General features: G+C 46.0%; 1 protein-coding gene across 1 annotated transcript; it reads right to left on the minus strand.

Moving 5' to 3' along the window:
* Positions 1 to 720: 720 nt before the first annotated feature.
* Positions 721 to 1,806, minus strand: LOC142962848 (POU domain, class 3, transcription factor 4-like). Its single transcript, XM_076103512.1, has one exon. The coding sequence runs from the start codon at positions 1,804 to 1,806 to the stop codon at positions 721 to 723; it is 1,086 nt and encodes a 361-aa protein (XP_075959627.1).
* Between the last annotated feature and the right edge of the window lie 13,066 nt (positions 1,807 to 14,872).

Raw genomic sequence — 14,872 nt, forward strand, 5'->3', positions numbered from 1 at the left:
ATGCATTTTATAAATAGCTGTGACTGTGTGTGTGGCTTCGTGAGCTACGGGCCATAAGGGAGGAATTCAATACAAAATAATAATAATAAAAACCTCCAAGTGCTATTATGTTGGTAGCAATACCTCTACAACTGGAATGAGGGCCTATATTTGCATATGAGGGAAACAATAATTACAGAGCTACGAGTGTGTTACAAAAACAATGAGTGTAAATATATGGTGAGAGCTAAAGCGTGTGAGCCCGAGGGAAGCATGAGGTGGACTGTAAAACGGCCTCCGGTGCTGCAACAAATCAATTATGAAAAGTGATATTATTGTTTGTTTCAGTCCGCTGATCCACCAGAGAAAAAGCCCCCCCCCCCCCCCCAAAAAACAAAGCGTCAGTCCCAACCTATCGTTATTACCGAGCAGATGAGAAATGGTGACACAAACCAAAGGCGCTGGCAGGTTATTAGGCACATTTTTGTATTTATATCCGTGATGTAGAAAACAATTTGGCGGGCTCCGAAGGTGATCTGAAAATGTAACGTCTGATATGCCGCTGTAGAATAATGCCCCTCGTGACAGTCAGAAAATGACGAAGGCTGAACAGGTATCTCTGTTATTGTTGTTGTGGTTCAGTGCTGGGGGAGTCTGCGCCGGGACGGCTTGGAGGTGCCACAGCGCGCGTCCCTGCGCTCGAGAGTCCGTGCCGGGGGGGTTCCCTCCCGGTGCTTTCGGTCAGAGATCGTGGCACGAGGAGGCGTCCCCCGCGCTCCCGCCGTGAGAATAGGGTCCCTCGTGCGGCAGCTCTCCCGGCGGCGTCATGCGCTTCTCCTTCTGCCTCCGGTTGCAGAACCACACGCGCACCACCTCCTTCTCCAGCTGCAGCGAGTCCGCCAGCGAGGTTATCTCCGGCGCGGCTGGTTTGGGACACTTGAGGAAGTGCGTCTCCAGAACCCCCTTCACGCTCACCTCGATGGACGTCCGCTTCTTCCTCTTCCTCCCCTGAGCCGCTATCTTATCTATGCTGCTGGCGCTGCCCGTGGTCGAGTCCGCCTCCTCTAGCCACTTGTTCAGCAGCGGCTTTAGTTTGCACATGTTTTTAAAGCTCAGCTGCAGAGCCTCGAACCTGCAGATGGTGGTCTGGGAAAAGACGTTACCGTAGAGCGTGCCCAGGGCCAGACCCACGTCCGCCTGCGTAAAGCCCAGCTTGATTCTCCGCTGCTTGAACTGCTTGGCAAAGAGCTCCAGCTCGTCCGAAGTCGGCGTCTCCTCGTCGGAGTGGTCGTGGCAGTGGTGCCCGCCGAGGTCGCTGTGCTCGGGGCTGAGTGTGTCCCTGAGGCCCGGGTGCATGCCTTGGCCCTGCGGGTTGGGTGGCGGCGTGAGGCCACCGTGGTCCAGCATGCCGTTGACCGTGAAGCCCGCCTGCGCGTAAATGTTGATCTGCTGCCCGCTTGTGATGGAGGAGTTGTGGGATACCGGGGTTCCCCAGGCTCCCGGGTGGTTGCCGTGGTTGTTGTGATGAGGGGAGTGATGCGCTACGTGCGGGGAGCGGTGATGGATGATGCCGAGCTGCAGGTCCTCTCGGCCCGGTTTCACGTCCTGCTGCTCCATGGAGGCCGACCAGGGGCTGCCCTCTGACAGACTGCTCGCCCACTGGTGTCCGAGGGGGTGTCCGTTCCCCTGGATGCTGTGCAGGTAGTCACCCTGGAGGAGCTTCTGGTGTCCCCTGTAGGGGCTAGCAGGCTGCATGGCCTGGCTGTCCGGGTGGATCATGGGGCTGGAGCTGAGCAGGGTGTAGGGGCTGGAGGCAGCTGTGGCCATGCTGGCTGCTGAACCCCACTAGTGCTACTGAAGGAAGGGAGCAGCTCAGCCTCTGACATCTCCCTCTCTCTGGAGCCTCGGCAGCAGCCTGGCTTTGACTGACAGCCTCCGCCGCCACTCACAGAGCAACTGAGGCGCAGTGACGGCGCGTCTTGGCCAATGACGGCGCAGATACCCGAACCTCCGCCTCTGGAAGCGGAGCTGCGGATAGGAAAGGGTTACAGCCAGCCGAACCGGAAGTGAGTCGGAGTGCTGGTCCAGTGGGTCTGGCTGTGGAACGATGTGCGCGTGGAGCGCAGTTCCTGTTTATTAATTAAAGTTTCCAACTGATTTACGCACGAGTTTATTGCTGCTCCTGTCACCCTTGAGCGCGTGCGAAGGAGGAGATTAATGCGCAATGGCATTTGTAAGACGTGCCAGCACTTAATTTAGAAGGATACAATCAAACCAAGAGCAGTTCTCACTGCTAAAGATTAACTTTTAGACAATACTTCCTCAGGTGTTTATAGAGTGAGCTTCTCAGCATGGTGTGTTACGCACAGGACATTCTTTATGCCCATTTGGTTCAGACCAAAATAATGCATCCTGGGCCTTTAAATGCTAATTTAGTATTTTAAATAAGATATAAAAAAATAACATTTCTGTGATGGACTAAAAATCACACTTTTTGCTCCTGGAAGCCTAACTCGCCAAACATGTTTACAACCTAAAGTTTTTTTTTTGGTCTCATTTCCTCAAATAAATAAATGTGTCCTCGAGCACTGCACACTCGTAGTGTTTAAGAATCTCATCATGTCCTCTCAGAGTTGAAAAAAGATCTATCTGCATATCTGAGAAATAACTTGGCTGCGTAATCATATTTGCCATTAGAGGACTGCGTCCCAGTCTCCTTATTGGTTTGAAAATTCCATTAAATATATTGCTCGAGCTCCCAGGTTAAGCTTGATTTAAATTTGCATACATTTTCATACATTTAGGAGAAATAAAAGAAGGCTGCAGCCACCGGAAAGTCATTAAAGAGCGCCGGGGCCGAGGAGCTGCTTTTATGGAGACGGCGGCAGACTGAGAGGAGGGCCCCGCGGAGCAGGTGAGCTGAGTGCGGGCTGGACGCGTGGACGGGGCCGCGGGGAGGGCATACAGGGCCCTCGGTTAGCCGGAGGAGTGACAAGCCAGCGGCAGTGAGGGAAGGGTGACGACAGGGACCGTCTCTAGCCTCGCGTCGTTGTAGCAAAAGGGCCTCTCAGAGAGGTGGGGAATAATCCAACACATGTATGTGTCTGTTGTTGTGTTCCCACTCTGGCGCTGCGTGTAAATTCTTCATGTCGACTCTTTGAAACTTCATTAAAAGTGACTGAATATTTGATGGGATTGGCTAATCCAGTGGCCTAGTTTGCTGAACCGGATTGCTTCGTTCCGAGTCGTTATGGGATGGAATTATGCAGAATTATACGATAAATAATAGCACATTTCTGGCACAATGACAGTAGTTGTGTTTCAAAACAAGTCCTGTATTTTCTTACGAGTCACATTAAATGACTGGAGGATGAATTCTGCATTTAGATTAAAAAAAATATCTAATTGGAGTTAATTTGAGCCTGTCGGTATTAACTAGTTTGAGGTTCTAAAATTTGCTTAACTGGTTCCACGCGCAGAATCGCTTAAAAATACATCTTAAATATATATATATATTTTTCTCCCTGTTACAAAAATAAAGTGTGCAGTTTATTTGGGAGCATAAAGCAGACAGGAGGGGGACTTGGAGAGGGGGTTGTATTGCTCTCCATAGTCTAAGTTTCTAAGTGTAACAGATGCTTCTCTGGAAACGCTCCTTGTGCCGATTCCTTTTATTCACATCAACATTTTTCTGCCGTCGAGCGCGTTTCCATAGCGAGGCGAATAAAAGGCAAATCCCCGCTCCGCGCCTCCAATAAAGAGCCCATTCACAGATAACCCGAGCCAGCCCTGCTACACTTACACCATGCAGCACTGCGGGCTCTCTCCACATTACTGCTCAACAACACCAACTAATGAGTCGGAATTTCTTTAATTTTCGTCTGTATATCAAATGGCAGTTTGTGGTTTGTTTGTCATGTTTGTTTCGCTGCTTGGTTGTGTTGATTTTTTGCGAATTTGAGTCAATCTATTGCGGATTATTTCTTTTTTTATGACGCCTGTAAAGCGGGAGAGTAAATGATTTTAAAACAGGGGGATTTGTTAACGATAAACCTCCGGTATGGTGATCTTCATGAATCAAACAATAGAAAGAAATCCTATTTTCAGCTAACAACGTGTAGCCTGTTGATGCCTTTCCCCCTACAACATATACCGTATCTTTCTATTGGCCAATAATGTAACGCTTACATTGATATTATAAAGATTAAGTGAGGAAAGTAACTATGCTAGGGTAATAGTTATTCCGGTCTAAAAAAAATCGAATGACTTCCTGTTTGTCACACACTGTCATGGGCTTTTACAAAACAGTAATATTTGTGCTCATTATATTTAGGGAGTAAAGATTAACTCGTGTTGCCAGATCACCATGTTTTCACAAACTGAGGACAATAAAATGCTAATTTTGCTATGGAGGTTTGGTGTGTCTCTCTTTTGTTATTTTTAAGGGCATTTGTAATATTTTCTATCTCGCTATAATAATGATTCAACCGTGATCCAGTTTTGTTTTGTAGGCCTATGTTATTTCATTCTAAAAATTGTAAAAAATAAATTAAAAAAAAGTTCATGGAGTTGGTTTTGCGTGGAAGTCTGGTGCAGCTCAGAGTAGCCTCATGGGGTGTTTTTTTGGAGAGAATTGAATATATATATTTTTCTATTTCATTGTACTGTGCTTCCTTTGCCTACACGCTCTCCTCTGCAGTTTAATGCAGCAGGCTGCAGCCTACAAATAAATCAGGTCTAGTCTGCTATTGAGACAGCGTTGGGCCTTGGGGCGGGACCTGTCACTTGGTGTCATGACCTTTGAAAACTTTCCCAGTGAAGCCCACATCTCTGCTCCTGCGTGCCAGGCCTCGACTTTCTTTCTTTCTTTCTTAGGATTTTACAGCCCCGATTATGTAGGTCTATGTGTGAAATGTGTGCACTCAATTCAGACGTATATGTTGAGCCAGATCAACAACAACAAAAAAGAAGAAAACGGGCCTTTATTTGTCTAATTCACAATCTTAAAACCAGGTTACAAATCTACGTTGGGTTCGATTGGAGTGGAGCCGTTTGGTTTCCATCCACGGGGCTGCCGTGAGTTTAAACTCCTCTCATCCCCGCGACACACACTTCACAGGCTCCCAGACAGAAAAATCGATATCCCCATTAACCCGTGACGTCGCTAATAAAAGGACAGTGACACCATGAGTTAAACACGACGGCCCTTCAGAAGAGCAGCCCGAAACTAATCTCACATCATGTCGGCGGCGAGACGTTTTGTTTTCATCATCAACTTGAAACAAAAAATAAATACAATTGGAAAAAAAAACGTCCGTTTGCGTCTGCTGCAGGCTTGTCCACCTGTCAGACACGTCAACCCTGTGTGTGCCTGGTGTGTGTGTGTGCGTGTGTGTGCGTGTGTCCAGCAGGGGCGAGGAGGAGGAAATACGTCGGACACACCAATAAGTGAATGTATATGAAGCTAAAGCTCATCCCACGAGAGCACACACGTGTAAATGTACATTCATAATGCACGAGGCGTTTGTTTGGTCTGCACCGAGACACCCCGGTTCAGGGGTTATTATGTGCGCGTGCGCGTGGTTCTGTGTGAAAGTGGCACATTGAATGGTTTATGCTTTTTTTTAACGAGTCCATAAGTGAAAGTCCTCGGATTTGTTTTTTAGGAAACTTTAATCTATAGGTGGAGAAAAAAATGAATGTCTGAATTTGTTTTTCAAAGTGTCCTATTATACATTTTTAAAGTACCGATTCTGGTTGAAATTGAGAGTTTCCATGAATTGTCGCGAGAGAGAAAAACAACTTCATCCGTGATATGTATAACCTGAGCATTAACATTCAATACATATACAATCACGCCGAGCGACATGTGGGATTAATCCAGGGGATTGTGTTCAAACCGTGTTGTTGTGATATGATTCGACTTTTCAAGCGAACATGCGATCTAGTTTCCCCACTTATTATCGCCGCGTGAGACAGGCAATTAACAGGAGCTTTCTGTGATTCCGATCATCAGATAGGTGTAATGTTCTTTAATTTGGAGATAAAAGATGAATAAGTGAAAGGATGGAAAAAAAACAACAACACATGAGCTTGTTGGGAAAATTGAAGACTTTGTGGCACCAGCAGTGCTCTTGAAATGGTGTTTACGTCACGGCGTTTTAAATACGACTCCACACTAATGAGTCAGTATTTGTTTAAGGGTCACATTCATGAAACACAAAAAAAATAAAATAAAAAATTAGTAACCCTAACAAACTTCCTGTTTGCACAGCAGATCTGTATATCACCCGGGGGAAACGAATATATATATATATAATATATAGAAATATGAATCAGCTGAACTGCCATTTTATGGACGTCATGACAAGAGAAACTTTAAATGCCCTGGATTTCAATTTTTTTTAATTAACTTGTTTTGAATTTCAAAGTTCCCTCAAAATTCAAATAATTTAATTTCCTGGAACAACTGAAAGACATGAAGTGCAATGTGAAGCTTCAATTAACTGTCTCACGTCTGGATATTAGTATTCCAACAATGATGCAAATTCCAGCGTAAAATTATATTTGGGGTTTTCTAGTTAATGAGAAAATGAATTCGGTCACGACAACACACAAGCCTGAGGGTCAGAGAGTCTTCCAGCTCCCCTTTTTACACTTGGACAACAAACACTCACTTTGCACAAAGGAAGTCCAATATTATTATTAATATTTTCTACGGCAAGAATTTGAAACACCTGAACTAAATTGAAAATGTTTGTCCCTCTTGCTTTCCCTCAAACACAGAGTGTTTGTCAGAGAGTATTCACAGCGTGTTTGTGTGTGTGTGTGTGTGTGTGTGTGTGTGTGTGTGTGTGTGTGTGTGTGTTACAGGTGCTGTTTGCTGAAGGGGCTCGTATATTGTCCCTGGGTCAGCGAGGGAGCCAAGGTTGGTAAAAATCTACATAACATTAGCATCTGTTAAACTTCAAACTGCTCAAACACACACAGTATCCTATAGAGCAGCGAAGAAGAGTCTATAGAAATGTAATGTATGCTCTTCAGCCCCTCTCCAGCACCTCTTCCACGTCCTCCTTCTTCTCCTCCTCTGTGCTGAGAGCAGTGAAGAGCTCGGGGGGGGGGGGTTCGAGGCCTCTGCTGGCACCAACGAGCAAGAGAACGGGACGCGTTTGTTACGAAAACTCCTGCGCTAGAAAAATAAGAAATTTATTTTTGCTCTCAAACATCAACGTTTAAGGAATGAATTTCACGTGGAATATCTGCAAGTTCTCTGCCACAGTTAAATAACCAACCAACATACTTCCCCCTGTGGCCCACAACCCCCCTCTCCCTCCCCACACACACAGGTCCCTCTGAAGGAGCAGGCGGAGTCGGCAGTTGCACATCTGCATTTCAAACACAGACTCTCTGGGATTCATTATTAATTAGCCTGCTGAGCCCTGGAGGATAGTGATGCTGCCATCTCTCTCGCTCTCTCTCACACACACACACACACACACACACACACACACACACACACACACACACACACACACACACACACACACACACACACACACACACACACACACACACACACACACACACACACACACACACACACACACACACACACACACACCTTGTAACCCCTTTGCCCCCTCTGCTCTACAGTTAGAGTCCTCACCAGAATGCTGAGCCGTACCAGAGCTTCCCTCCCTCCAGCCACATCACTTCCACCGGCTTAATGTATGGTAAAGGATGATGAATTACAGGAGTAGATAGGTCTTATTAAACCCGCCGCAGCGAAGCTGTGTTTAAAACACCACATTCGATTGCGTTGTTGAGTACTGAGAAGCTAGAAGAGCTGTACTGGTCCTCACGTAATAAACATTAAAAAGAAAAAAAACTCCACTCTGCCTTCGTTTCTATTTGTGGGGAATAAGATTGTTGGGTTTCGCTTGCCTCTAATTTATGTGTTGTGTGTGTTTCTGTGCGTGCAGCTCTGTGCATTAACCTCCACCAGCGGTACATAGAGGCAGAAGAGAAATACACACAGTGATTATGCATGAGGAGTGTCTCCAGGGTCTAGAGAGAGAGAGAGAGAGAGAGAGAGAGAGAGAGAGAGAGAGAGAGAGAGAGAGAGAGAGAGAGAGAGAGAGAGAGAGAGAGAGAGACATCAAACACACTGCAGTGAGAACCCTCTGTCCACAACACACGTCCCACCGCTGCACAAAGTTGGGGCTGTGCAGTTTACAAAAATAAACAGGAGAGGAAGACAACGGTATAGGGGGCTTCAGCCTATTGTGCCTCTCTGCTGTCGCCCACGGCCGCATTAGTATGCTGGGAGCCGACGACGTCTGATGCGGAGATCGTTCAAGAGCATCATGCTCGTGCGCGACCTCATGCTTTGTCGACGGGCTGGTGCGTCGACTGCTGAACGTCTCAACGCAGAACGCCAATGAGGGCACTCTCCCTGGTGCTGAAAACAGAGGAGGTTGTTGACTTTTTAATTTGGTGACTGATAGAGGAGATTATAATCCATCCCCCCCCCCCCCCCCCCCCGCAACATTTGGCTACGGTCAGCTCAGGTCACATTACCGTGGCCACTGGGGCTATATAGGTGGGACCTATGTGATCTCTCGCCACACGTCATCACCTCGCCGGTTGGCTCGCTCCGGGCCACAACCCCTGGCTCTGATAAGGAAGAGGGCTCTGGCAGTGATTTGGATGTAATTGCGTAATTGAGCGGGACTCCACCGTCGTACCCCTGTTGCCTCTGAAGTCGGGCCTCGGCGCGGTCGGCTGTCGCCTTCCATCTCTATTTAAGCCGATACGGAGTAAAACACACTTTTAGGCTGCCGCGTCCCCGTGAGGATCAGAGCCTCTCGAAGCGATCACATCTGATTCAGAGCCAGCGGCGGACCTCCGCCGAGCACACACACACACACACACACACACACTGGTTTCACAGAGGATTCTGGGTAGCGGCGCGGTGAGGTTTGCGTAGGGGGTGGGGTGGGGGAGACGGCCACTTCTCGACAACACAGCGCAGCCTTTGTTGGGTGTGTAACGCGGAATCCGGGGCAATCGAAGAATCTGCACAAATGTTGTTACAAGTTCTCGCTCCGAAAGGGAATTCTCGTTCCCATTTCGGAGCGTTCCCCTCGGCCCCCGGCTCTTTCATTCAAAGGAATGCGCGTATGATTTTTGGTTTGGTACCAATTCCACCTGGAGTCTCGCAAGGGAAGAATAACAAATATGGGAAACATTTAATCCAGAAAAATATGTTTATCTAGAGACCTGTGGACTTGGGGAGGAATGGACCCCCCTCTGATGTGGTCTGCTGCCAGTGTGTGTGTGTGTGCCTGTGTTTGGGTTGGACGTGTGAGACGGGTGAAGAGACCCTCCACCCCCCGGGGCCAGGAACTCTGGGTGAGGAGGAAGAGAAGTCTGACACACTCTCAGATTTCCAAAGTGCGTTTGTGTGCGAGCTTTTGTGTGCGTGTGTGATACAGGATGTGACAAACGCAAGTCAGTAGTTGGACCGAATTGCAGCAACAACTAGAAACATCTCAGCTATGGTGGCGCTTCTCGTAGAGAACGGGGTTTTTCTTTCTGCAGGAAAGAAAATATAAATGTAATCTCCCTCTGTATTTTTGCTAGCGGGGGTTAAGTGAAAAATACTCTCAGAAGTATTTGCACGAGAAAAGTCAGATTTCTAACAGTTGGGGTTCACTTTCATAGCTTCTCTAACTAAGAGCTGAGATTTGAGAACCAGACGACATCGCTGCAGTAAACTCAGACGGGGACATAAACGTTATCAATTTGCTAACAGTTTAGCCAGATTATCTAAACTACTTGTTTTTTTAAAAAGGTAAAACTGCAAGTGAGTGAACCCAAAATGAAGGTAATAATCCTGAGGTCAAAGTTCAACAACAAAGCCGGTCTTGTAAACTGTGATGGATGTGTAGAACTGACAGTGTTTGAGTGTTTGCCCTCCAAATGAGTTTGGCTAACCTGAGCACGCGCACACACGCACACACACACACACACCCCCCTAACATTACGTGTTGGTCCGTGTCTGAAAAAACACCTGAGTCACTTTTATATAAAAGCCATGATGGCAGTTTTACTATGTTGGACCCCAGTAAACCTATAATCCAGGTCTTGTTCCACCCTCTCAATAAATCACTTAGTTATCATCTCATATACTCTGTTAAATAAACCACAAAACACTGTATATGTATAATATACACACACACACACACATATATAGATAGATATTCTCTCGTAGTACAGGACAAAAAAAAAGTAAAAAATAACCTTGAAATCTTTGCGACTTTATTATGGTATATGTCACAGATCCTTTGCACAAGCTTTGTACCTATTCCTACAATGGTCCAGCCGTACAGAACATTTACATTATAGACACCTAGGTCCAAACAACGTCAGCCAGCAATGACACATATTCCGTGTCTCGTAGCAGCTCTGGAGGCGTGTCTGATGTCTCACTGCTTGTGGGGTATTTTTGCCCAGTCACATTTTAGTGATGTCACAACATTCCCAGCACACAGAAATCACTTTTGGTGATCACAGCTGATGGAGGTGATGGTTAAACAATTGTTTTATTTTTCTTAAAAACACAACGCTTCGCATGCATGCTAACTCTGCGAGTACAATGTTAACATCACACAACATCACACCAGATGGGAATGATGCATAAAAATAAAATAATCCACACACTGACACATGGAAATGACACTACTATCTGTACTACTACTACTACTACTACTACTACTACTACTACTACTACTACTACTACTACTACCAGTTCAGTACGCCAAAAAGTACCAAATCCGGCTCTCTCTCTGGCTCTGATTTCTCTCCTTCCCTCTGAAAGAAGGTCTCATTGTGGCGATGTCAGCTGTCTCAAGGGCATCCAGAACAAAGACGCTTTTCACCCCTCTGCATATCCTCCTCTCATCCTTCACTCTCTCATTCCGACTCCCTATATCATGAAAAACCTCATTTGTTGTTGTTGTTGTTGTCCCCCCCCTTCCCTTTTCGAACTCTTTGTTTTGGCATTCTCATGCGGGCTGGAGCAGGGTTAGTCGAGTTGCTTGATTTTGGACACAGAATATTTGAGATTACTCTGCTGCTGGTAGTGTGTGTGTGTGTGTGTGTGTGTGTGTGTGTGTGTGTGTGTGTGTGTGTGTGTGTGTGTGTGTGTGTGTGTGTGTGTGATATATACGTCCTGTATGTATTTGTGCCTGGCAGACTATGGAGGCAGGAGGAGAGGGACATGTAAAGGCAGCAGCAGCTGGTGGAGATACACATTGTCAAGAGAGCTCAGAGAGAGAGAGAGAGAGAGAGAGAGAGAGAGAGCTCAGAGAGAGAGAGAGAGAGAGAGAGAGAGAGAGAGAGAGAGAGAGAGAGAGAGGGAGACAACAGAGGATGCCTCCTTGGCCGACTGTGTGGAAGGGGGACAGTGGAGCATAACAAACAGGATCCACCTTTCTGCTTGGCTAATTTTCCCCATTAAAACAGCCCAGCAGGAGCCTCAGCAGTCCACCAGCTGGAACAGAGGTTATTTTAGAGCCTGTCTTTCAGCGGGGTGTGTGTGTGTGTGTGTGTGTGTGTCACTTCTTGCATCTATTTTGGCGTGCGGGGCTGAGGTTTGGGGAGGCATAAAGATCTTCCATATAGGAGCGGATTCAATTCACTGATATTAATTTCCTCCTCTCCAGTCATGCATAAACAAAGAAAATCTCGGCGGCTGTCTGCAGTGTGCGTTTTCGCCCTGCTGCGCGCCGCTATAATGTCCTCGCCGCTGATATTGATGTATGTGCCCATATTTGCCCAGTCATCTCTTTATGTGGCAAGCCCTCCTCTCCTCTGTCTCAGTCAGATCCTAAACTAATCCCCAACCCTGCTACTCTGACAAGAAAATCCCCTATTTTAATGCATGCACACACACAACCCCCGGCCACAGGCCCCCAAACACACACACATACACACACATTTTCTCTTGTATCCCTCTGTGTACCTGGACACAGCATCTCTCTAGTCTCTTTACTTTTTGGGAAAGCACGCCTTGCATGCAAGTTACAGTTTGTGATGAAATCTTCACAGCGTGGTGGCGTTTCTGGAAATACATAATGTGATAAAAACGTCTTGTTCTTTTTGTTGTTCACACAAGGCAGAGTTTGGCAGCGCAGTGTCATTATGCTACAGGCTGTCAGGAAATGTTAACCCAACTCTGCTACAGTCCATTTACTGTAAGAAAACACAATCAGATAACAGACATTTGTGATTTAAAAGAAGAAGAAAAAAGGGGGAGGGGGGGGGGGGGACATGTTGCGTTACTGAAACGGAGCATCAATAATGCAAAGTCATTTTTTTCCAAAGGGTCATAATGGTTGTAGATGATAGCAAAATTACATATTGTAGTCAGAGGGTTAGGACACATTTCGAATGGATTTCGGAGGCAGAAGCTCCAATAAAAATGAACTGAGTTCTGGCTCACGAGGATCTTTAAGCTAACGAGGTTCGCTGTTGATTTTGTTTGTGTGTTCATTGAGTTGTCTGTAGGAGGAAAGAAGGGTTCAAAGTTTAAAAGGCAGGCGGCAAACTACAAGACAGGCAGAGAGGTTGTATGCCTTCATTTTATTTTATTCTGCCCCCAAATTAATAGCCAGAATACATCATATCCAAAAAAAAAAAAAAAAAAGAGTAAACGCTGCCTATGCAAGGGGAACAGCAGGCCTGTACCAAAATGTGTTCTTTCAGCTTTAATCATCATAACTAGTGTGTAACTTTAACTAGATTATTACAAAGTTCATATCATAAATGATTCTCTGTTTTCCTTCTACTATTAATATCAATGTAATACATTGATTTGTAATTGAACGGATATAAATATTTGATTTTTAATGTATCTTAGCCGTAACGTATTGAATGAATTCCACTACAAGCAAAGCTGACATGGCAGTTATGCTACTGCTACTCTGCTAAGCTACGTACCATCAGCAGCACTTTAGCTAGGCTTTTATTCTGCATCGTGACTGAACTCAATGCTACTGATACTGCCCCATTCAAAAACCTAAACTTTATTTCAATGGTCATTCAGGTGCATACATGAAATGTGACCTCTGCATTTGACCCATCCTAAGTAGGAGGCAATGCTGTTGTAAAGCACCCACGGAGGAACGTAGGGTTCAGTGACTCGCTCAAGGGCACTTCGGACAGGATGAGGAATCGAACTGCCGTGTAGTGGTTAAAGGACGACCCGCTCTTAGCTACAACCGCCCCAGTAACAAACCGACAGGATGCAGGTTCATCAAATTGGACAATTAGTAAATTTAGTTATATCTGTTGCTAAAGCTAGCTGTCACTAGCTAGCTTTGTCTGTTGTAAGGGTCCAGTCTCTACGGTTTGGCTTCATATTTCGGCTCCGTTTTGTAGTTACTGCAAATTTTCCCAGTACAGATTCCAAAAAGTTAGATTCAGGAATAAACTTTCCCTTTAAAAAAAAAAAAAAAAAATGTAGTTTTGCAGGAGTGCGCAGTGTGGCCATGAACTGAATCTGGGTGCGGCCTTGGAGCAGTTGGTGCGGTGTGGCCTAGACGAGTGTATCCTCAACCCGCCGAGTTCTCCCTTGAAAAACAACTACATACAGAGAAGGTGGAGTAAAGGTTTAGTTTACGCCCTTGTTGGCCCGTCAGGAGGTTCACTAACTCCAGCCCGTTTGTATTTCACACTGTTATTTAAAAAGGCTATAAAACATTGTGTTTATAATATCTGTATTTTACAGCATATTAACGCTGATGATAAAACAATACTATTAAGCTGTAACCCTACTGAATACCACGCAAAGATTATTTATGTTTAGCAGTAAATTCAGCCTGTACCGATGACCAATTAGTGCGCAGTACGCACACACAGAAACGTGACTATCACACTTAGAACCTGTGAGCTAAACAAATGACAAAGGGGTGGATTTCATCCGCGTTACACTCGGCATGTGAAAGGAGCGTCTGCATTTACCAGCCGGGCGAGATGAGGCACGGTTGACCTTGGCATGTGTGCGAATGCACGCACGCACGCACACACACACACACACCATGTAGGGATGGGGGGGGGGGGGGGGGGCCTGACAAATGGCAGTGCAGCAGCTCAGTTAGATGGTAAATGTGTGTTTAAACAACGCAGAGTGACGCTTACACACGCAACACTTAGTGGCCGGTTCGGTGATATAAGATTGATTTGGTTCACTCTCCCGCTCTCACTCTTTGAAACGCACGCACACGCACACACGCACACACACACACACACACACACCCAGTGGAATATGAGTGATGTGATTCAGGACACCTCTCGGCAGCCACTCTGCTTTCCATCCGAACGCCTGAGCAGAATACTAATCACTGGATCACATTACAGAGAGAGAGAGAGAGAGAGAGAGAGAGAGAGAGAGAGAGAGAGAGAGAGAGAGATGGTTGCAGCTACAGAAGGAGAAGAAGCAGCATGGAATAGCAAGGATTATATCAGATAAAAGAAATACAAAGGTGGGCTTCGCAAGCCGAGGTCGGCTTCTTTTTTTTTACTGCTTTCCTGTGAGCAGCATGCAAATGCTGCGGGGTTAGTGATGAAAAAGTAATGTCACGGGCAGGTGAGAGCAAAGCTTAACAGCAGGGTTGGAAACATGCTGGAAACAGATGAGGAAGGGAAAGAAGTTCAGTCCACCTGCATGAAAGTCACTTACGAGAGCTAATAACTGCAGTTAAAATATATCATCGAAAACTATGTTATCTTTATTTGAGTACATGTTGTGCCACTTCTCAACCTTTTAGAGGCACATACTCTACCTCTTATGTTACCGCTAGTTACTTGGAAAACTTACTAACGACCT

The sequence above is a fragment of the Anarhichas minor genome, unplaced genomic scaffold (assembly GCF_050575085.1).
Source record: "Anarhichas minor isolate MPS153535 unplaced genomic scaffold, ASM5057508v1 ptg000028l, whole genome shotgun sequence".
NCBI lineage: Eukaryota > Metazoa > Chordata > Actinopteri > Perciformes > Anarhichadidae > Anarhichas > Anarhichas minor.

Bases quoted from the DNA above. Each gene is read 5' to 3' on its own strand.
- LOC142962848 (XM_076103512.1), bottom strand. From the start codon at position 1,806: ATGGCCACAGCTGCCTCCAGCCCCTACACCCTGCTCAGCTCCAGCCCC.